General features: G+C 43.4%; 1 protein-coding gene across 1 annotated transcript in view; it reads left to right on the top strand.

The window, feature by feature from the left end:
- Positions 1 to 23670, top strand: part of LOC119589652 (synaptogenesis protein syg-2-like) — an 88395-nt gene that overhangs the window by 31988 nt on the left and 32737 nt on the right. The window contains exon 2 of the mRNA XM_037938246.1: positions 22540 to 22672. Coding sequence (XP_037794174.1) covers positions 22540 to 22672 — 133 coding nt within the window. The remainder of the gene's footprint in view (positions 1 to 22539; positions 22673 to 23670) is intronic.

The raw sequence follows: 23670 nt of genomic DNA, 5'->3' as shown, positions 1-23670 counted from the left end.
TTTTTTTTTTTTTTTTTTTTTTTTTGGGGGAAAGGGAAAAGGGGGGGGTTTTTGGGAGGTTGGGGGAGGGGGGAGGGGGGGGGGGGGGGGGAGGAAGGGAGGGGGGGGGGGAGGGAGGGGGGGAAGGGAGGGGGGGGAGGTGGGAGGGGGGGGGTGGGGGAGGAGGAGGGAACGAGGGGGGGGGGGGGTGGGGAGGGAGGGGGGTGGGAGGTGGGAGGTGGGAGGTTGGAGGTGGGAGGTGGGGAAGGAGAAAGGGAGAAGGGTGAGGGAAAGGGGAGGGAAAAGAGGGGGAGGAAGAAGAAGGAGGGTGAGGGAGGAGGAGAAGGGGGGAGGGGGGAAAGAAAAGGGTAGGAGGGGGAAAAAGGAAGATTTTTGGAGGTGATGGGGGGGGGATGGAGGAAGGGAGGGGGATGAGGGGTGAAAAGAGTGGAGAGAAAAAAAAAAAAAAAAAAAAAAAAAAAAAAAAAAAAAAAAAAAAAAAAAAAAAAAAAAAAAAAAAAAAAAAAAAAAAGGGGGGGGGGGGGGGGGGGGGGGGGGGGGGGGGGGGGGGGGGGGGGGGGGGGGGGGGGGGGGGGGGGGGGGGGGGGGGGGGGGGGGGGGGGGGGGGGGGGGGGGGGTGATTTGGGGAAAAGGGGGGGTTGGGGGAAAAGGGAACTTTAGGGAAGGAAAGGGGAAAAAAAAACCAGGAGGGGGGGGAACTGATTGGGAGAGAAGGAGAGGGGAGTGACTTAGGAGAAGAGGGGGGAACCTGACTCAGGGGAGAAGGAGGGAGGAGCAACTTAGGGAAAAAGGGGGGGGAGGAACTGATTGGGAAAGGAGGGGGAGCTGCTTAGGGAAAGGAGGGAGGAGGACTTGGGGAGAAGGAGGGAGGACTGACTTAGGGAGAAGGGGGGGAATGAATTGGGAAAAGGGGGGAGGGAAAAACTTGGGGAAGGAGGGGGGGAAAACTAAACTTAGGGGAAAGGAGGGGGGAGCTGCCAGGGAGAAGGAGGGAGGAGCTGACTTAGAAGAAGGGAGAGGACTGATTGAGAAAGGAGGGGGGAACTGATCAGGGGAGAAGGAGAGAGGAGTACTTAGAGAGAAGGGGGGGAAAATGACTTGGGGAGAAGGAGGGAGGAGCGACTTGGGAGAAGGGGGGGGAACTGACTCGGGGGAGAAAGGGGGGAGGAACTGATTAGGGAGAAGGGGGAGGAGCTATTAGGGAAAAAGGGGAGGGGGAGTGACTTAGGGAGAAGGAGGGAGGAACTGACTTAGGGAGAAGGAGGGAGGAGCTGACTGAGGGAGAAGGAGGGAGGAACTGACTTAGGGAGAAGGAGGGAGGAGCTGACTTAGGGAGAAGGAGGGAGGAACTGACTTAGGGAGAAGGAGGGAGGAGCTGACTTGGGGGAGAAGGAGGGGGAACTGACTTAGGGTGAAGGAGGGGGGAAACTGACTTAGGGAGAAGGAGGGAGGAACTGACTTAGGGAGAAGGAGGGAGGACGATTTTAGGGGAAGGAGGAGGAACTGATTTGGGGGGAGAAGGAGGGGGGAATGATTTAGGGAAAGGGGGGGGAGGATGACTTTGGGAGAAGAAGGGAGGAACTGACTTAGGGAGAAGGAGGGAGGAACTGACTTAGGGAGAAGGGGGGAGGAACTGACTCAGGGAGAAAGGAGGGAGGAACATGATTTAGGGAGAAAGCCGATGCCAAACCGCAACGAAAAAGAACTCGCCTGGCTTTTTTGAGACAGGGTTTGAGGGGGCGGCCGCACGGGGGGTGGGCCCTTTCCCCTGCGGGCGGTGCAACGTGAGGCAACAGGCCGCGTGCCGCCCGCCGTCATATAGGCCTTTATTCCTAACTATGTGGGCTTTAAGTATGTAGTTTTGTAGGTACTTTTGTATTTGAATATACGTGTATATATGTAAATGTACGGTTGTATATATAGATATATATAAGCCTACACACCCACCCACACACACACACACACACACACCCACACACACACACCCCCACCCACACACACACACACACACAAAAACACAAAAACCCCAACAACACGAAAAATTTTGCGGCAAAACAAGGACAACGACAAAACAACAGAACCAACAACAGAATAACAAATTCAGAAACAACAAAATTAGAGAGAAATGATTATAAGAATAAGAGCTAAGACAACAACAAAAACAACAACAACAACAAAAATACCAGAAACAAGAACAAGAACAGAAACAATAACAACAAGAACGGTAACTGCAACAAAAGCAGAGTCAAGAAAAAACAAACAAACAAGAATAACAACAACATCAACATCAATAGCAACAGATACTACAACAATAACAACAACAACACAAAAACATCAGAGGCATTAACAAAAACAGCAACAACAGCAGCCGAAATAACAATAAAGGCATTAGTATTACAACTGCAAGAACAAGAACAACAATGAAAACAACACAACAAAAACAAAAACAACAATATCAACAACAACAACAACATATGCAATAACACCACCACCAACTTCAACATATCCAGCAACAACAACAACATATCCAGCAACAACAACAACTCCAACAACAACAACAACAACAACAATCCAACCACAACTCCAACAACAGCAACAACTCCAACAACAACAACAACTCCAACAACAACAACGAACAACTCCAACATATCCAACAACAATGACAACAACAACAACAATGACAACAATAACCAAGTCATGGCCATCGTCAACAACAAACGCCAGACAACAATCCTTTTCAATAGCTATTTCACAGGAAGAAATGAGACAGCAATTCCACTGAATAGCGAGGATGAGACAGATCGAACAAGGGCGGGAGAGCTGTTTAAAAGGGGGGTTCGACCGCTGTGCTAAGGGACAGGGGGGTGGGGTGGGGGAGGAGGGAAAGGGGGGGGAGGGTGGAGAAAAGAGGGGGGGAGGGGGGGGAGGGGAGGAAAAAAGGAGGAGGGAGGGAGGGGGGGAATGAGGAGGGGGGGTGGGGGAGGGAAAAGGGAAAGGAGGGAAAGAGAGAGGGAGGGAGGGAGGGTGGGACGGATGGTGGGTGGATGGGTGGTTGGTAGGTGGGAAAGAGGGAGGGAACGATGGAGGGAGGGAGAGAGAGAAGGCGGGAGAATGGGAAGGAAGGAGAGAGAGAGAGAAGGAAGGAAGGAAGGAAGGAAGAGAAGGAGGGGAGAAGAAGGGAGAGAGAGAGGGAAAAAATAAGTGTGGGAAGGAGGTGGGAGGTTTATGTGCCAATAAAGGAATACCTGGCGTAGATGATTGCATAGTTCATGACAAAGCAGTCTGCTAAGGAAAGCTCACTAACAGACGCGATGTTAGATACAGTATACAGAAGAAACAAACAACAAACAAACAGATAAACAAATAAAAATTACAAAATATAAATATCAAAAAAGGAAAACGTATGAAATGAACGTTTCAAATATGTCAAAAACAGTGATGTCAACAACAGTAACGTTACTACAGTTTTACTACAGTTTACTACATTAATTCTACTATGTTATACAACTACAACATAGATTTTACTGTAACAATGAAAAGAAAAACGTCTTTATATTTATCTTGAAGGATTTCGTCGATTTATTCTTGTTTTAAGAAATTAGGAAGGATGTTCCAGACGCGAGGGACGTGGTAGAGGAGGAGGAGGAAGGGAGGGAGAAAAGTGGGGAGGGGGGAAAGGAAGGAAGAATGGGTGGATGGGAAGGAGGGAGATAAACAGATAAGTGGATTAGACGGACGGACGGACGGACTGACAGACAAACAGACAGACAGATAGGCAGACAGACAGACAAACAAATAGACAGACAGACAGACAGATAGATAGATAGACAGACAGACAGACAGAAAGACAAATAGACAGACACACAAATGGATATACGCAAACAGACAGACAGGCATTCATACGGGATACCAAAACAAAAACATAAATAAAAGATAACATCACATAATAATACATCCATACATAAAAATTAAATTTACATGAGCATAGCATAGCAGACGAGAGACGAAGGCAGAAATGAGAAAGAGTGAAGTTGAAAACGAAAATGAAAGAAGAGAGAGGGAGGAGAGAAGGAAGAGAGAGGAGAGGAGAGAGGAGCGAGGAGGAGAGAGAGGGGAGAAGGAGGGAAGCGAGAGCGAGGAGAGAGGAGAGGAGGAAAGAGAGAGAGAGAGAGAGAGAGAGAGAGAGGGGAGATGAGGAGAGAGAGGAGAGAGGAGAGAGAGAGAGAGAGAGAGCGAGAGAGAGGAGAGAGGAGAGAGGAGGAGAGAGAGCGAGGGGCGAGATAGAGAGAGAGCGAGAGAGATAGAGAGCGAGCGAGCGGGTGAGAAGCGAGCGTGTCCCTGCCTCCGGCCACACGGCGAGGAGCCGACCTGGCGCCACCAGAACGCACTAACCTGGTCTCAGAGACGGCTCTCGCCCCCCCCCCCCTTTCCATTACTACCCCCCCCTTTCCCTCACCCTCCCTCCCTCCCTCCCTTCCTCCTTCTCACCTCCCATCTCCCCTCCTCCTTCCCTCCCCCATCTCTCCCCTCCCCTCCTCCTACTCCCCTCCCCCCACCCCCTCCCCTTCCCCCCCTCCTCTTCCCTCCCCTCCCCCTCTCCCCCCTCCCCCCCATCTCTCTACCTGCCATTCCAGCTGAACGCGTCTTGTTACGCGCGTTTTTTTTTTTTTTTTTTTTTTTTTTTTTAAATTTCTTTATTTTTTTTAAATTTTTTATTTATTTAGGGGTGATGGGGGGTATTTGAAGAGGGGGGAAGAGAAGGGGAGAGTGGGGGGGGGAAAAATAAAATAAAGATAGGAAGAGGGTAAAAAAGAAAAGGGAAGAGAAGAAGAAGAAAAATAGATAGATAGATAAAAATTAGATAGATAGAGTAGATAGATGATAGATAGATAGAAAAAGATAAGATAGATAGATAGAAAGAAAGATAGAAAAGTAAATGGATAGATAGATAGGTAGGTAGGTAGGTAGGTAGATGGGAAAGAAGAAAGAAAGAAAAAGGATGAGATAGATGGGATAAGAAGAAGAAGAAAAGAAAGAAAGAAAAGTGGTGGGTAGAAAGAAAGAAAGATAGATAGATAGATAGAAAGAAAGATAGATAGATAGATGGATAGGTAGAAAGAAAGAATGGAAGAAAAAAGAAAGAAAGAAAGATATATATATATATATATATATATATATATATATATATATATATATATATAAAAATAATAAAAATAAATAAGATAGATAATAGATAGATAGATAGATAGATAGGTAAGTAAGTAGGTAGAAAGAAAGAAAGATAGATAGATAGATAAGTAGATAGATAAAGAGAGAGATGGAAGACAAGAGGGAAAAAGATACGGAGACGGAGAAAATATGTAAGTGATAGACAGTTAGCTAATAGATAGACAGGCAGAGAAATAGACAGACTGAATGACAGACAAACAAACAGACAAAGGTGAAATAAGTGGCAGACGAAGAGATCGGCAGAAAAATCATCTAAAATCACACAAAAGAGAAAAGAAATGATTGTAGAAATATAAAGAAAAAAAATTTGATGGAGATTAGAAAAAAGGGGGAAAAAGGAGGAAAAAAAAGAAAAAAATGGAGATAGGAAAGAGAAAAGGAAAAAGTTAGATGGGGAAAATAGAATTTAAAAATACGGTTTGAAAAAAATTTTAAAAACAGAGAAGGTTTTAAAAAAAAGGTTTAATAAAAAAAATTAAAGACAGGTTCCCCTCCCCACCCCACCTACAGCATTTGCAATCAGACATGCAATTGCTTAAAAAGTGTAGCAACCTGCCATGCCGTTCTCCTTCTGCCCCCCCCCCCTGCCCTCCCCTCCCCCTCAAAATCGCTTCTCCCTTCTCTTTTCTCCCTTCCTCCACCTCCTCCTCTCATTCGCTTCTTCTTTAATCCTCTTCCCCTTCCCCCTTCTCTTCCCCTTCCCTCTTTCTTCCCCCATTCGCCTGTTCCTTGATCCTCTCCCCCTCCCCCTCCTCCCCCTCCTCCTCCTCCTCCCCCCCCCCCCCCTCCCTCAATTCGCTTTTCCTTGTTACTCCCCCCCCCCTCCTCCCCCTCCACCCCCCCTTCTCCCCCCCCCCCCCCCCCCCCCCTTACCCCCCCCCCCCCCCCCCCCCCCCCAACCTGTTGCAGTTACGTTAATCAGCATCCTTTATATAATTTTTTTAATATTTAAAATAATAATTTTATATATATATATATATATATATATATAGCCGATTTTCAAGACATATTTTTTCTCATCTCGGGAAAACGCTTTTATATATGACTGATCTTCAAGATATATATGTATATATTTTTTCTTCTCGGAATCCCTTTTTTATATAACCGATCTTGAAGATAGATATATACACACACACACAAACACCACACCCACACACACACACACACCACCAAACACACACACACAATATATTTTTATATATATATATATAAAATATATAATATATAATATATATTTTTTTTTTTTTTTTTTTTTTTTTTTTTTTTCTTCTTCTTCTTCTTATTCTTCTTCTATTTTGTCTTTTTCTTTTTTTCTTTTTTTCTTAATTTTATTATTATTTTTTCTTCTTCTCCCTCTTCGTTCTCATCCCGCAAAACAATTCACTTATAACCGATCTTCAAAACACACTTTATTCTCTTCCCAACCAAACGCTAAAGGAAGACTCAAACGCTTTACTGCCGACTCTGCTTTAGACTGTGACTTTCCGTAGAAGGACTGCAAGGTTGCTCACTAATCCGCACATACTCTTCTTAACTGTCTTCGAGGCTCCGAGTGTGTCGTCCGCAGCCAACCGGTTCTCCTTACATCAATAAATCGTTGAGGGGGGGGAGGGGAGGAGGGGGAGGGGGAAGGGGAGGGGGAGGAAGGAAGGGGAAGGGGGAAAGGGGTAAAAAAAAGGGGGGGGGGTAGGAGGAGAGGGGGGAGGGGGAAAGGAGGTAGGGGGGGAAGGGGAAGAGGCACACGCGGAAGAGTACAAGAATGTACGTAGCCGCTCACACGTACACATACGCACACCTACACATACTCATATACGTAGATACATACACACGTATACATAGATACGGATGTGCACATACGCACACATTTAAGTAGATACACATGCACATTTACATAGACACACACACGTACATACATACAGACACAGATACACTTATGCACATATACGTAGACACACACATGCACATAAAAAGACATAGAGACAGACACACATACATCTACACACATACATATATGCAAAAACACACACACACACATGCATACAAACATAAACGCATACGCAAACACATACATACACAACGACATTCACACACACACACCAAGAGACTGGAAGAAAGATAATTAAGAATAATAAAAAAGTGCCATAAAGAAAACAGAAAAATAAAAATAAGTACAAAGACAAACGAAACGTAGTAGGAAAGAACTCAGATCATTATGATTCAAATCATCTCTCGCTCTCTCGCTTAAGAAAACGTCAGTTCGACGCACACAAATGGAGAGCAAAGCGGATGAGATAAGAATATAAACAGACTGATAAATAAGGAATCGAGTCAGTAAATGGATAAATTGATAAAACAGATATATAAAAAACAAAACTTCTATAAAGTTCTGTGAATAAAATTCTCAGACAGGCACACGAAGGGACATAAACAACTCATGTCACTTTTCGCTTACGTGCGAGAGAGAGAGAGAGAGAGAGAGAGAGAGAGAGAGAGGAGAGAGAGAGAGAGAGAGAGAGAGAGAGAGACAGAGACAGAGACAGAGACAGAGACAGAGAAAGAGAAAGAGAAAGAGAGAGGAAGAGAGAGAGAGACAGAGACAGACACTGTTGCTACGAGAGGCTAGGACCCATCAACACGAAAGAGGTTCTGAAGGAAGTCAGGCGGGCGGACCTCAAGACATCCACGGTGACGGGGAGGGTGAGGAGGGTTCAAGGAGGAGGAGGACAGGGGGGGGGTGAAGTAAGATGAGGGGGAGGGGCGTTGAAGCAGTGGATTCCAACCTTTTTCATTCTGTGGCCGCCGACCGATGTATAATAATCTTCATGAATCAGTGTCTGTCGTCTTTTCAGATTCAGTTTACTACTAGTTACGAATAGTTTAATGGTGTCAATAGCTATAGGACAAGATTCCAAAAGAAAGATTCCTTTTTACTGACAAGTAAGAGGGGTGAAGGGGTGAAGGGGTGAGGAGATGAAGGGACCGACAGAAGCACAGATAAAGCAAGTCACATAGAAGAAGAAGAAAAAAAAAAGAAGAAGAAGAAGAGAGAAAGAAGAGAGAGAGAGAGGAGAGAGAGAGAGAGAGAGAAGAGAGAGAGAGAGAGAGAGAGAGAGAGAGAGAGAGAGAGAGAGAGAGAGAGAGAGAGAGAGAGAGAGAGAGAGAGAGAGAGAGAGAGAGAGAGAGAGAGAGAGAGACAGAGAATGAGAGAGAGAGAGAGAGAGAGAAGGGGGGAAAGAGTGCTTCAACAAATAGAAAAGGAAAAGAAAACTCCAAAAAAGGAAAGGGAGAGAAAGAGTGAAGAGTAGCAGGAAAATAGAATGAATGACAGTTAATAAAAAAAAAAAGAGAATTTTCATTTTTCCTAAAAAGTAAGGAAAATTATCTTTCCTAATTTGGAGGAATAAGGAATACTTTAGAAAGAGGGAGAAGGAGTGTTTCATAAGAGAGGGAGAAGTGAGGGGGGGGGGAGTCCAAAAGAGGAGAGGGAGAAAGAGGATATTTCATCAAAGGGGAAGAGTGTAGTACAGAAGAATGGGACGAGAGAGAGAGAGAGAGAGAGAGAGAGAGAGAGAGAGAGAGAGAGAGAGAGAGAGAGAGAGAGAGAGAGAGAGAGAGAGAGAGAGAGAGAGAGAGAGAGAGAGAGAGAGAGAGAGAGAGAGAGAGAGAGAGAGAGAGAGAAGGAAAGAGATAGCGCGACAAAAAGAGAAAATACAGAGATAAAGAAAGAAAAAAAGAAAAAGAGAGAGAAGGAAAAAATAAAGAGAAAGAGAGAGATAAAAAAAAGAACGTAAAAAGGTAAAAAAAAAGAAGAAGAGAGAGACAGAACGTAAAAAAAAAGAGAAAAAAGAGAGAAAATAGAAGATTCAGAAGAAGGGCCTTTTAGGAGTGGGACATTAGAGGGAATGAAACAGGGCCTGAGGGGGGGGGGGAGGGAGGGGGAGGGGGAGAAGGGGGGGGGAGAGCGGCGGAAGCTGATTTCGAGGCAGATAACAGAGGGAACAGAGGGGGAGGGGTTGCAAAGGGGGGGGGGAGGACGGACGGACAGACTAATGAGGCAGATAAACAGGGAGACACAGACAAAACATAAATGGATAGGAGACAGACAGACAGATAGAGAGAGACAGACATACAGACTGACAGACTCACAAGACATAGACAGACAGATAGACGGAGGGAGAGAGAGAGAGAGAGAGAGAGAGGAGAGAGAGAGAGAGAGAGAGAGAGAGAGAGAGAGAGAGAGAGAGAGAGAGAGAGAGAGAGAGAGAAAGAGAGAGAGAGAGAAACACTGACAGGTCGACAGACAGACATAAGGAGCCAGAACACAGAAAATAAAAACAAAAAAAAACATGGAACGAGCGAACACACCTAGCTTTAGGAAAAAAAAAAAAGAGAGAAAGAGAAAAGAGGATAACGAAAAAAAAGAGAGAGAGAGAGAAGAAAAAAAAAGGTTAGGAATTGCAGTGAGGAACATGAGGGAGACCGTTCTATTAGGGCAAAGGGAGGAGGCTACCAATTAAGGGAGAGAGGAGTGGTGGGGACGGAGGGAGGGGTGGGCGAGGAGGGGAAGGGATGGGGAGGGGAGGGAAAGGGAAGGAGGAGAAAGGGTGGGGAGGGGAGGGTGAGGAAGGAGGAGGGAGAGGAGACAAGGGGAGGGGTAGAGAGGGAAAGAAGAGGAGGGAAGGGGAGGGGTAGAGAGGGGTATAGAAGGAGGAGGAGGAGGGAAAGGAAGGGAAGGGGAGGGAGGAGGAGGGAAGGAAGAGGGGGGGGGTAGGGAGGGCTAGAGGACGGCTTACCCCTTTCATAAGATAAGATGGGTTAAGGAGAAGAAAGGTTTGTGGTAGAACGGCTTTTGTTTGTTAATTTTCTTTTGTACTCCTCTGCATTGTCCGTTTGTTTGGCTGTTCACGTGCGTTTGTGCGTATATGCGAGGTCTAGTGATAGCTTTTGTGTGTGCGCATCATGGCTCTCTTTAGTGATATAATCCTTCTGTATCTCTCTCTCTCTCTCTCTCTCTCCTCTTTCTCTTACTTCTCTCTTCTCTCCTTCTTCTCTCGTCTTCTCTTCTATCTTTCATGCTCCTACTTGCAAACCTCCCGATATCTGAAGCAATATTTTCTTTTTCCTCCATTTTTTCCCTTTCTCTCTCTCTCTCTCTCTCTCTCTCCTCCTCTCCTCCTATGCTCTCTCCTATCCCTCTCTTTCGTATCGAGGTTCTTGTTATCGTCTGTCTGTAACTATGATATCTCATCTCTAATACATCTCCCACTATAAGGAACTTATCCCTTCTCCTAACTTATCAAACCTTCTAATATGCACTCGTCCTGCTCTCCTTTCAATCCTCCTCTTCTATTCACCCCCTCTTTCCGTTCGAGGTACTTTTAATAAGGAAAGATAACTAAGATATCACACACGATAAACATTACGATAAGATAAGGGAACTTGATATTTCTCTACTTCGGTGACAAAAACCTGTTAATATGCAACTGGTGTGGCTAGCGATTAATTAATTATGTATGATAATTATCCCTGTTTACTGACTGACAGCCCAGAATGACGGAACGTAAAAGACACACTTAGCATGTCTGATGGCTGACAGTGTGACATGAGTTGTCATGAGAATAACAAAGAGGGTGGGGGAATTACCTGCCCTTCTGTAATTAATGGTGTAGAAGCTCGAGGGAATCGGTGGGTTTTATTTTTCTCACATTTGCATTATTTTTCATTCGTTTTCCTTATCTTTCTTTCGTTTTCGTTATTTTTTCTTTCGTTTTCATTATTTTTTCGTTCGTTTTCATTTATTTTTTCTTTCGCTTTCATTATTTTTCTTCCGTTTTCATTATTTTTCTTTCGTTTTTATATTTTTTTCGTTTTCATTATTTTTCTTCCGTTTTCATTATTTTTCTTTCGTTTTCATTATTTTTCTTTCGATTTCATTATTTTTCTTTCGTTTTCTTCATCTTTCTTTCGATTTCATTAATTTTCTTTCGTTTTCATTGTTTTCCTTTCATTTTCATAATTTTGCGATCAGTAAAAGTGGCGAGAATCTGCCTCTTTATGGTTCTGTTTCTCTTCTCTTCTCTTCTCTCCTCTTCTTTTTTCATTCTTCTTTCATTCTCTTTTCTCTTCTCTTCTCTTCTCTTCTCTCTCTCTCTCTCTCTCTCTCTCTCTCTCTCTCTCTCTCTCTCTCTCTCTCTCTCTCTCTATCTCGCTCACTTCACATATATTTGCAATTAATGAAAACGCTTTTTAAATGCACTTGTGAATATCGAATTACAATCCAAAGCATGAGCAAAAATAAATAGTGGACTAGTTTAGCAATGTATTAATGAATAAATGAATAAATTAGCAAATACATACAGTGAGAAGGGTGTGCATATATGTCTCTGTGTGTATGTATGTATGTTTGTCATTATGTCTCTCTCTCTCTCTTTCTCTTCTGTCTGTATGTATGTATGCTCGTATGTATGTATGCTTGTATGTATGTATGTATGTATGTATGTATGTATGTATGTATGTATGTATGCTATGTATGTATGTAATTTATGTATTTTTGTATGTACAATATGGTCTGTCTCCCCCTCCCCCCCCTCTCTCTCTGTCTCTACTTTACCCACGATCTGTGTAAGAATGTGTGTGCGTGGTGTGTGTGTGTGTGTGTGTGTGTGTGTGTGTGTGTGGTGTGTGTGTGTGTGTGTGTGTGTGTGTGTGTGTGTGTGTGTGTGTACATGAGCGTGCATGCGTGCGTGTATGTGCACATGCATATGTGCATGTATGTGAAAGGTGAAACAGGATGGACTCCGGATATTCGAATACAACGAGACATTCCGCACAGTTTTCAATTCACTTTAACCGGCGTTAGTCTTTTGTTCCTGTAACTTCCGCTTCGCCTTGTTCATCCGGGCTCTGCGAGATCGTGTTTTAGACCATAACAAAAGGATGAAACACAGATACACAATGACTTACATACGCACAGGCATACGCAGACACAGACACAAAGACAAAGACACAGACAAAGGCACAGATACAGACGCACATGCACACGCGCACACTTACTTGTACTTTCACTTAACACACACACACAACACACAGAACGAAAGCGAGAGAGAGAGATCTAGAGAGAGAGAGAGAGAGATCTAGAGAGATCTAGAGAGAGAGAGAGAGAGAGAGAGAGAGAGAGAGAGAGAGAGAGAGAGAGAGAGAGAGAGAGAGATAGCGAGAGCAAAAATGAAAGATAGAGAGAAAGAATTAGTGGACAGATAAAAAAACAATCAACCAAACAGGTAGATAACTTACAGAAATCGCGCCTTGAGATCTATATACTGCAGTTTGCGGTTTCCAAGCAGCTTGCCGTGCTTGCCAACCACATCCGTTTTCTCGAGCAATCAAAGTCAAGCTAACCACAAAACCCAAGGCAAAGACCTATTCTTATATACTTTTAATTACCGTAAAATTTCGTCACTTTTTCGTATTATCATGAAGTATGGACACATCACTCCAGAGATCAAGACCTATCTACCTCTGCCTCCAAAGCATTGTTTCAAAATACAGAGGATCTGTTTTCTATGATGAATCGCACTATTGATGAATCTTACGATGTGATAAATAAATTAATGAAAAAAAAAAAAAAAAAAAAAAAAAAAAATTATATATTATATATATATATATATATATATATATATATATATATATGAATAAACACAGCAAATTCGCCTCTGCCAGGTAAATAGAAGAAAAAATCTCATACAACCAACAATCAACGTCCGAAAATATAAGCAAAGCTCCGAATAGTTGAATAAATGAATAAATAAATAAACAAATAAACAAATTAGCAAACAGACAATGCATAAATAGATTAACAAACAAAAAAATATTTCTTTAGTACATCCTTTATCCGAATCTCTGACGCAACCTATCGGAAAAAAAAAATCTGCCAGCGTCCAAGATCATAAACAAAGATCCGAACACGTTGCATATATAAATATATGAATGAATGAATAAATAAATCGATAATTGCATTAAAATAAACAAAGCGATCTACAAACAAACAAACAAACAAAGCAAATAAACCAAAAAAAATCTTTAGCACAACCTTTATCCGAATCCCCGACGCAACTTCGAAAAAAAAAAAAAATTCTCGCCAACCTCCGAAAACATAAACAAAGCTTCGAACACATTGAACTTGAACAGAACGCGAGATAACGACACAACGAATCTATTTAGAAGGATTAGCTGTCGATGCGAAACGACTCCTTTCCTTATCGTGATTAAGAGCGAAGGGCAGCGGGAGGAAGTGTCCTTGTCTTTCGAACGTCGAGATAACGTTTTTTTTTTTTTTTTAAGGGAGGAGGCGGGGTGGGTGAGGGAAGGAGGGAGGGAGGAGGAAATTGGGAGGGGAGGGAGGGGGGGTTGGGGAGGAGGAAGGGAGGGGGGGATGGGGTAAGGGGTGGGGGAAGGGGGAGGGAGGGAGGGAGGGAAGGGGTAAGGGGGGAAGGAGGGGAGTGGGTGAGGAGGGAGGGAGGGGGTTGGTGAGGAGGGAGGGAGAGAGGGAAGGGGTGAGGAGGGAGGGAGGGAAGGGGGTGGGGGGTAGGTGGAGGGGATGGGGATTGTAAAGGAGGTAGGGTGATAAGTGGGGGAATGTAAGGAGGGTGGGGGATAATGTGCTCTAAGAGGATTGGGCTTTGCGGATTCAACCTTTGTTTTTCTTATCACACACACACACACACACACACACACACACACACACACACACACACACATACACACACACACACACACACACAAAAAAACACACGGACACTGACTTCGCTTATTTTACTATAGCTTACATCCATATGTATACCCGACCTTACACCCAGGCTCACATCTCATGGTACCCATCCAGTCCAATTAATCCTCAGCAGAATACCCGCTTCCACGGGACTCTCGAACCCAAGAGTTATCAACATTTACAAACACGTTAGCGGGTCGCACCATAAAACCTACGCTTTATACAATGTTTGTGTAATAAAAGTCGAGACCGGAGAAATTCTTATCACGGTGCTATTAATACCACTGGGTCTGACACGGCCCGTTCTGGTCTCTCTGGTGATTGGAGGATGTACATGTGACACTCCGTTTGTACCATGACACCTGACACCCTTTCAACTGCGTGTAAATAACACGTGAAAAGTTTAGGCTTGTTAAAATAGGGATTGGCAAATCGTACGGACACATTTTGAGCACATTTTCTTTTTTGTTTGTTTGTTTGTTATCTATTCGTGTTCACGCTTCTCACTTTTTTTTTCTATTTACTTATTAATTCATGTATTGATTATGACATTGTTAGATTATTAAAAATATTTCCTTTTTCTTTGATGAAAAAAATTAAAAAAAAATTTTCCCAACAAAAAAAAAATAAAAAAAAAAACCACACCACACACACCCCAACAAAAAAAAAAAAAAAAAGAGGAGAGAGAGAGGGGAGGGGAGGAGAAGAGAGGGGAGAGAGGAGAAAGGGGGAGGAGAGAAAAAGAAAAAGGAGAGGGGGAAAAGAGAGAAGAAAAAGAGAGAGAGGGGAGAGGAGAAAAGAAAAGAGAAGAGAAAAAGAAAAAAGAAGAAAAGAAAAGAACAAAAAAGGGTAAAGAGTGTGTCCCGCGGCGTCGGGGAAAGTGGAAAGGATCCGTTTTTTTTTGGGGGTTGGGGGAAAAGCGGCCCAAGGGGGACCTTCCTCTTTTCCCCCTTCTTTCTTCTTCTTTCCCTTTTTATGTTGTTTTTGCTGTCTGTTTTTCTTTGTTGCTTTGTTTCCTTTTCCTTCTTATCTTTTTTTCCCCCCCCCCCGGGTTTCCCCTTCGGTTGTCTCTTTTTTTCCTTTTTTTGTTTTTTTTTTTTTTTCCCTTAATTTCTTCTCCCTTTGCAACTTTTCTCTCTCTCTTTTCTCTCTGTCTCTCTAGGGCTTCTTTTTTTGGTTTTTGCTCCCTCTATCTATTCTTTTTCTTTTTCATTCTCTCTCTCCCCTCTCCTCCTCCCCCTTTCTCTTCCCCTCTCTTCTCTTCTCTCTCTCTCTTTCTTTTTTCCTCTCTTTCTTTTTTCCCTTTTTTTCTTTTTCTCTTCTTTTCCCCTTTTTTCTTTTTTTTTTTTCCCCCCTTTCCCTCTTTACTACATTTCTTTTTAACTGGCTAATTAGAGGGCGGTAAAATTTCCCTAAATTTTAATCTGAAAAAGGGGCCCCAAAAAAAAAAAAATTTAGGTTTTTGGTTTTGAGAAAAAAAAAAAAAAGGGAAAAAAAAATTTTAATCCTTTTTTTTTTTTTTTTTTTCTTTTAAACCTCTTTTCCACCGTGGGTTTTTTTTTTGCTTTTCCCTTTCCCTTTTGAGGCTTGTTGCGCTCATTCCCTTTTTTCAATTTTCTTAAGGGGGCCTGGGGAACCCTATTTTGTTTTTTAAGGGGAAGGGGGGGGGGGACTTTTAAAGGCCCCCGAAAATCCTTTCCTTTTTTTTTTTTTTTTCTTCCCAAATTTTTCTTTATCTTTTCTCTCTCTCTCTCTCTCTCTCTCTCTTTCTCCCCCTCTCCCCTCCTCTCTCTCTCTCTCTTTCTCCCCCTTTCTTTTTTCTTCCCTGTTTTTTTGTTTTCTGTCTCTTTTTCTTCCTTTTCGGTTTCTTTTTTTTGGGAATTTGTTTGTGTTTTTTTTGGGTTTTTTGTGTTTTTGTTTTTTTTTGGTGTGTGTTTTTTTGGTTTGTGTGGTGTAATGTTGTGTGTGTGTGTGTGTGTGTGTGTGTTCGCGCGCGCGCTTATATGCCTGCTTTTTTGTGTACGTACGCACTCACGTTTCCGTCTCTGCGTGCTTGTGTGTGTATACATACATATCTCCACTAACAAATACAGAGACCAATCACACAATGAACGAACACACCTTATCAACGTTCAGAGCGACCGTAGTAAAGCGCACGCAGAGGGTACGACCGACAGTCAATTTAATCGCTTCTGTGGGAAAAAGTTTCCGGCGCGGCGCGTAGGAGAGGTTACGAAGACAGGATCGGTCTCAAGGATATTAAAGGGGGGAAATGGGTAAGCAAAGCGTCGAGGGGGGGAAAGCGGAGCGGAAACGCTCCAAGCTTAAGATAAAGGTAAAGAGCTACAGGTAAAGGATTCAGCTTAATGAAAGTTGGGGCAAGTTATCCAAGCTTAAAGTAAAAGTAAAAAGCTAAAGGTAAAGGAATGTAGCTTAAGGAAAATTGGGGTAAGTTATCCAGCTTAAGGTAAATGATGCAACTTAGGGTAATAAAGATACAGCTGAGGGTAAATGAGGGTGAATGATCCAGCTTACAAAGGTAAAAGCAAAGGATACAATCTTAGGGAAAATTGGGGTAACTGATCCAGGGAAACTTGCCCAACGAAAATGATTCAGTTTAGGTAAAAAAAGGAAAAACGATTGGGGAACTAAAAATCCCACCTCAGGCTAAAGTGCTCAACCTAGAGAAAATTAGCTTAGCAGCTTAGGATAAATTATTCAGCTTAGAGAATATTAAGTTATATGATCCAGCTTAGGATTTTGCGCTGGTGTGATGTGTTGGAGCGAAAGGGAAAAAATGCTACAGCCAATATTCAATTGGGAAAAAAGCGAGTATTTAAAAAATTATTTCTGGAAAGGCCGTTACTTCGTGTTTAATGGGGTGGTCAAATTTTTCTGTTTTCTGTTGCTGGGGGTTTTTTGGGTTTTTTTTGCTCTGTTTTTTTTTTTTTTTTTTTTCCCCTTTTTTTCCTTTTCTTCCCTCTCTCTTCCCCTTCTCCTCCTTTTCTCTTCCCCTCCCCCTCTCTTTTCTCTTCCTTCCCCTCCCTTCCTCTCCCCTCTCCCCCTTTTTCCCCCTTTATTTTTTTCCCCTTTTTTTTTTCTTTTGGGCCCCCTTTTTTTTTTCTCTCTTTTTTCCTCCTTTTACCCTTTTTCTCTCCTTTTTCTCTCCTCCCCTCCCTCCTCTCCCTCTCCTCTCTTTCTCTCTCTTTTTCTCTCTCTTTTTCTCTCTCCCCCTCTCCCTCTCCCCCTCTCCTCTCTCCCTTTTCTTCCCCCTTTTTCTCTTTCCCCCTCCCCCTCCTCTCTCTTCCTCTCTCTTCTCCCTTCTTTCTCTCTTTCCTCCTTTCTTCCCCCTTCCCTTTTTTTCTTTTTTTTTTCTCTTTTTTTTTGGTTCTTTTTCTTTTCTCTCTCTCCCCCCCTTTCCCCCTCTCCCCCTCCTTCCCCTCCCCTTTTCTCCCCTCTTCCCCCTTCTTCCCCCTTCCTCTTTTTCCCCCCCCCTTTCTTTTCCCCCCTTTTTTTCTTCTTCCCCCCTTTCCCCCTCCTCTCCCCCTTTTTTTCTCCCTTTTCTCTCTCCCCCCCCCTTCCCCCCCCCCTCTTTTCTCTCCTTTTTTCCCTCCTTTTTTTCTTTTTCCCCCCTTCCCTTTTTCCCCCCCCTTCCCCTTTCTCCCTTTCCTCTCTCCCCCTCCTCCTCTCTCCCCCCTTTCCCCTCTCTCCCTCTCCCCCCCCCTCCCTCCTCCCCTCCCTTTCTCTCTCCCCCCCCCCTCTCTCTCTCTCTCCCCCCCTCCTTTCCCCCCCCCTCCCCCTCTCTCTTTTTCTCTTTTTCCCCCTTTCCCTTTTCCCTTTCTTTTCCTTTCCCCCCCCTCTTCTTCTTCTTTTTCCTTTCCCCCTCCCCCTCTTCTCTCTCTCTCCCCTCTCCCCCCTCCCCCCCCCCTCCCTTTCTCTCTCCCCTCCCTTTTTCTCCCCTTTTCTCTCCCTTTTCTTCCCCTCTCCTCTCTTCTCCTCTTTTTTCCCCCCCCCTCTCCCTCCCTTTTTTTCTCCCACTTCCCCCCCCCCCCCACTCTCTTTTTCTCCTCCTTCCCTTTTCCTTTCCCCTTTTTTCTCTCCCCCCCCCCCCCTTCCTTTTCCTCCCCCTCCTCCCCTCCCCTTTTTCCCTTTTTTTTCCTCTCTCCTCTCTCCTTTTCTCTCTCTCTCTTCCCTCCTCTCTCCTTCTCCTCTCTCCTTCTCTTTCCTCTCTCTCCTTTTCTCCTCCCCTCCTCCCCCTCCCCCCCCTCCTCTTTCCCCCCCTTCTTTCTCTCTCTCTCTCCCCTTTTTTACTTCCTCCTCCTCCTTCTCTCCCCCTCTTCTCTCTCTTTTCCCCTTTCCCCCCTCCCCCCTTTTTCCTCTCCTCTTTCCCCCCTCTCCTCCTCTCTTCCCCCTCTCCCCTCCTCCTCCTCTCTCCTCCTTTCCCCCCCCCCTCCTCTCCCCCCCCCCCCCCCCCCCCTTTTCCTCTATCTATCCATCTCTTCTCTCTCTTTCCTCTCCTCCTCGCACCAGTTTCATCCACCCCTTTTCTCTGTCCTCTGCCATTTCCGTCACTTCATTTCTCGTCCGTTTACCGATCATCAAAGCTGTTTTTTTTTCTGCGCGGATTCACAAGTTTCCCACAATCATATTTTATTTACGAGTCGTTACGTGTATGTGATATTTGTAATTGGGTTTTTGATCGTTCCAATTTTTTCCTTTTAAATCTGTGTTTGTGGCTTTGTTGTGGGATCGTGTGTTGGGGGAAAGGGGGGGAGGGAGGGAGAGTGGTAGAGGGGGAGAGGGAGAAGGAAAGGAGGGGGAGGAAGGGGGAGGGGGAGAGGAGGGGAGAGAGGGGAAGGGGAGGGAGGGAGGGAGGGAGGGGAGAAGGGAAGGGAGAGGGGAGGGAGGGAGAGAGGGGGAGGAGGGGGAGGGGATTTTTCTTCGTTTAATGTTTTTTTTATTATTTGTTTTTGTAGTTGTTGTTTTTGTTATTGAGACTTTTAAGGTGGGAAATATGACGGACCTTTAATGGGATATTTTTTTATTGTTTGACATCATTATCCTTTTGTTATTAGTGAGGATATTTTGGCGGGAAATAAAATCGACTCTTATCTGTCTCTTTCTCTCCCCTTTTCTCATTCTCCTGTCCCTAGTCTCTCCCTCTTTTTCTCTTAATCCCCTCTTTCTCTCTGTCTATCTCTCTATCTATGAGCTCCCCCATTTCCTTGCTTCCTTCTGTCTCTGTGAATGGTGACCCGAAATAGTTTGTGAATTAAACTTCTCTTTCTGAAATCCGCACCGCTTGGAATATCAACTTTTCTTTTCAATTTTATCTATTACTTTTCGTGTCTTCATTTTTTTTCTCTCTCTCTTTCCCTTTTTTAATTCGTTTTTCTTTGCGTTATGCTGCGTGTATCATATTTTTTTGTTTATTTGTTTTTCTTTTCTTTTCTTTGGGAATGAAACATAGACCGTCTTGGTTAATATTGGTTCGTAACTTCGGATTTTTGCGTTTGTTTGTTTTCTTGCAGTTTCGCGCAAGGAAGAAAAAACACTATCTTTGTTTTTCTTCTCCGCTAATGACAAAAAAAGTAAAAATCGTGGATATTGCACCAGCAAACAAAGACGAGGCGGTTTTTAAACTGTGAGTCATCTCGACAAACTGTGCTGTTTAATTTCGGCGACAAACAACACTGTTTGCAACTTCTCTCGCACACACACACACACATACTGAAAATGTTATACAAACTTCTACTTTGCAAACACTAAAATCTTGCGTTGTTCCTTTTATGTGGTTTTCATTTATTTGGTTGCATCATGTGGTTTCTTTATGTGGGTTTCTTTATGTGGGTTTCTCCATGTGGTTTCTTTAATTGGTTACATCATGTGGTTTCTTTGATGTGGGTTTCTCCATGTGGTTTCTTTATGTGGGTTTCTCCATGTGGCTTCTTTATGTGGGTTTCTCCATGTGGAGTTATTTCAATATTGCTTCTTTCTCTGTTTTCTCCCATGTCTTCCTCCTCATCCATTGGCTTCTCCTCCTCCTCCTGCTTCTCCTTCTCCTCCTTCATCGTCGTCTTCATCGCCTTCTTCTTCTTCTTTTTATTCTTATTTTTCTTCCTTTTCTTTTTTTTTTGCTTTTTTTTTTTGCTTTATTCTTCTTTCTTTCTTTCGTTCTTTCTTTCTTCTTCTTCTTCTTCTTCTTCTTTCCTTCTCCTTCTTCTTCTTCTTCTTCTTCTTCTTCTTCTTCTTCTTCTTCTTCTTCTCCTTCTTCTTCTTCTTCTTCTTCCTCTTCTTCCTCCTCTTCCTCCTCCTCCTTCTACTTTTTCTCCTCTCCTCCATCTTGTCTTTCTATCTATTTATCTATCTATTTGTCTGTCTGTATATCTAACTATGTGTGGGTGCGTATTTCTGTGTATACATGCAAACATACATACATACATACATACATACATACATACATACATACATACATACATACATACATACATACATACATACATACATACACACACACACACACACACCACACACACACACACACACACACACACACAACACACACGCACACACGCACACACACACACACGCACGCACACAATGTATTTTTGCATATCCGTTTCTCTCACTCAGCATCCTGACGCAGCATCACATCTCAGCCTTCTCCGTCGATCTTCATCTAAGAGAGGCAAACAACTCTCCTTCCGGTTCTCTCTGTCTTTCTGTTTGTCTGTCTGTGTGTCTCTGGCTCTCTCTCTCTCTCTCTCTCTCTCTCTCTCTCTCTCTCTCTCTCTCTCTCTCTCTCCTTTCTCTCTCTCTCTCTCTCCTCCTCCTCTCTCCCTTCTCTCTCTCTCTCTCTCTCTCTTTCCATCTTCTATCTATCCTATCTATCTATCTCTCTCTCCTCTCTCCTCTCCCCTCCTCCCCCCCCTCGTCCTCTCTCTCTCTCTCTCTCTCTCTCTCTCTCTCTCTAAGAGAGAGAAGCTTAAGAAGTAAAGAGAAGAAGGATAAACAGGAGAAGAAGAGGAGACAGAAATAAAAGGGAAAAGAAACTCGAGAATAGAAGAGGAAAAGACAGAATAGAGGGAAGGACAAGGAAGGAGGAGTTAAATAAAACGAGATAAAGAGGAAGGAAAGAAAAAGAGTTAGATCAAGAGAACCCTAGACGAGAAGGGGGGGGCCTAGAGAGGAAGGAGGGGGGAGGGGGTAGAGAGGAAGGAGGGGGGTAGAGACGAAGGAGGGGGAGGGGGTAGAGAGGAAGGAGGGGGGAGGGGGTAGAGACGAAGGAGGGGGAGGGGGTAGAGAGGAAGGAGGGGGAGGGGGAAATAATAAGGGGTTGGGGGGGCGTAAAACGGATGCAATATATAGTTACGAAAGAGGTGAAAAGACAGGCTTGTTGTCTGGCCGTAATATTACGTGATTGCAACCTCAGGGTATGGGGTTGTGGGGGGTTGGGGGTTGGGGGGGGTTATTGCCTTGTTATGTCTTGTTTATTTGTGTTTTTATTCACCCCCTTCCCCCTTTTGCTGTAATTATACTGTGACTTTATTGTTTTTGTTTGTCTGTATGTCTTCCTGTTTTGAGATTGGTGCTTGCCATTGTTATAAATTCGTTTGACAGCCTTTTACTCTTTTTTTTTTATCTTTTACTGCATCTTAAGATCAAGACTTGAGATTAAAGGACTTAAAGTTTAATGATTTGTTCACTGATTTTTTTTTTCTTTGCTTAGAAATTTCATTAGCATTTTTTTTTTTAGTCTATGTTGCTAAATGATTATGTCTTTTTTTTTTGCATATATTATATATGTGATTATGTACACGTTTTTATATAATGTGTACTTGTATACATGCAACTGTACACAAGTTCTAAGTCCACGTGCGTACGTCCATGAACGTAACAAGGTACATTATATGTATCAGCGAATATGATACATACACGCGTAAGTGTATCTGTGCATGTTACATATGAACGTGTGCCTGAGACTGAGCGTGTGTATTATCCTCGCGCCCATCCCTCTCGACCGCCCTCATGGTCGTCCCTTCGACCAAGTGAATGATTGGGTGTCAGGGTATAATCTTTCCCCCGAGTCAGAAATAGTAGCGTGGCGTATCGTGTGGGCGTGGGTATACGGGTAACATATGAGTGGGCGAGGGTGGCAGTCACGCTGTCGGGAGGAGGGGGATTTAAGGGTGCTAGGGTGTAGTGTGTGTGTGTGTGTGTGTGTGTGTGTGTGTATGTGTGTGTGTGTGTGTGTGTGTGTGTGTGTGTGTGTGTGTGTGTGTGTGTGTGTGTGTGTGTGTGTGTGTGTGTGTGTGTGTGTGTGTGTGTGTGTGTGTGTGTGTGTGTGTGTGTGTGTGTGTGTGTGTGTGTGACGCATGGTGTGCGCGTGGTATTATCCTGATGAATTTTAAGAGGGAAAATTGTGATAAGAAAAATAGCGGGCGCGTGTGTGAAATGCGGCGTGCGTGACCCGTAGATTTCGACGGCGTTGCATTTATTATTATTTTTTCACCATTTTCATTTTCTTTTGTTTTTCCTGGCAGCTCCTTTAACAAAAGTACGGGCGGTGGAAGGAGGGCGTGTCCTACTGCCATGCGACTTGGACCCGCCTACCCCAGGCGACACGACACTCCTCGTCCTCTTCTTTCGATATGACTCCGTCTTCCCTATATACAGGTATAAGTACAACCATTTTTTTTATAAGTGCATGAGTTGTTTAGGTCTTTTACATACCCAGGTACTAGTAAACAGGTACTACCACGCCCTTATATGGCTATACTCGTTTCAAATAAGAGTCATCAAACAGGTTTCACTACTTTGTGCTAACGACCATCGTTTCAAAGTAATCATTACTTTCAGCAACGGAGGAAATGGTCATACCGATTATGGAAGTCATCTAGAGATTTTACTCCTCTCACCCAATTAGATAATTACCTTTCAAGTTAACAATCAGTGAGAAAAAATGTATAGAGTCGCATTAACATGCCTTCAAAATACCACATGATTTTTCTCCGGATGTTCTGCTTATTCATTACCAAGTGTGTTTATTAGTGTTAATGACTTAATTGGCCTTAATTATAATAACCACATACGTAATTCAAACAACATATATATGAATTAATGTTCCTAATTGCTATTTTCATTTTTCGTACACTAACAGCGTGTACAAGCTATTAACCCACATAAAACGCCCAATGAGGATAAAGTGGGGGATGGTCCTTTACCACTGCTTGTTTTGAACGGCCCTTTGCTTGCTAAGACTCCCCTCGGTCTTTCTGTCTCGACTCGCTTCTCCTCCCTTTTATTCTCTCGCTGATCTTTATTCTGCTTCTTCGTGATGAGTTTTGTTATTTTTAATGGTGATGAATATGAATATGATATGTATACATATTTACATACTTACATACATACATACATACATACATACATACATACATACATACATACATACATACATACATACATACATACATACATACATACATATATACATACATACAAACATACATACATACATACATACATACATACATACATACATACATACATACATACATGCATATGTACACACACACACACACACACATGTGTGTGTGTGTGATTCCTGTACGATGATGATGATATCTTGAAGTAATGTTTATAACTTTCACTGTTATCATTATTATAAGTATTTC

The sequence above is a fragment of the Penaeus monodon genome, chromosome 26, assembly GCF_015228065.2.
Source record: "Penaeus monodon isolate SGIC_2016 chromosome 26, NSTDA_Pmon_1, whole genome shotgun sequence".
In the NCBI taxonomy this organism is placed as follows: Eukaryota; Metazoa; Arthropoda; class Malacostraca; order Decapoda; family Penaeidae; genus Penaeus; species Penaeus monodon.
Note: the sequence above shows the minus strand (reverse complement) of the source record. Positions and strands in the feature narration are given on the sequence as shown.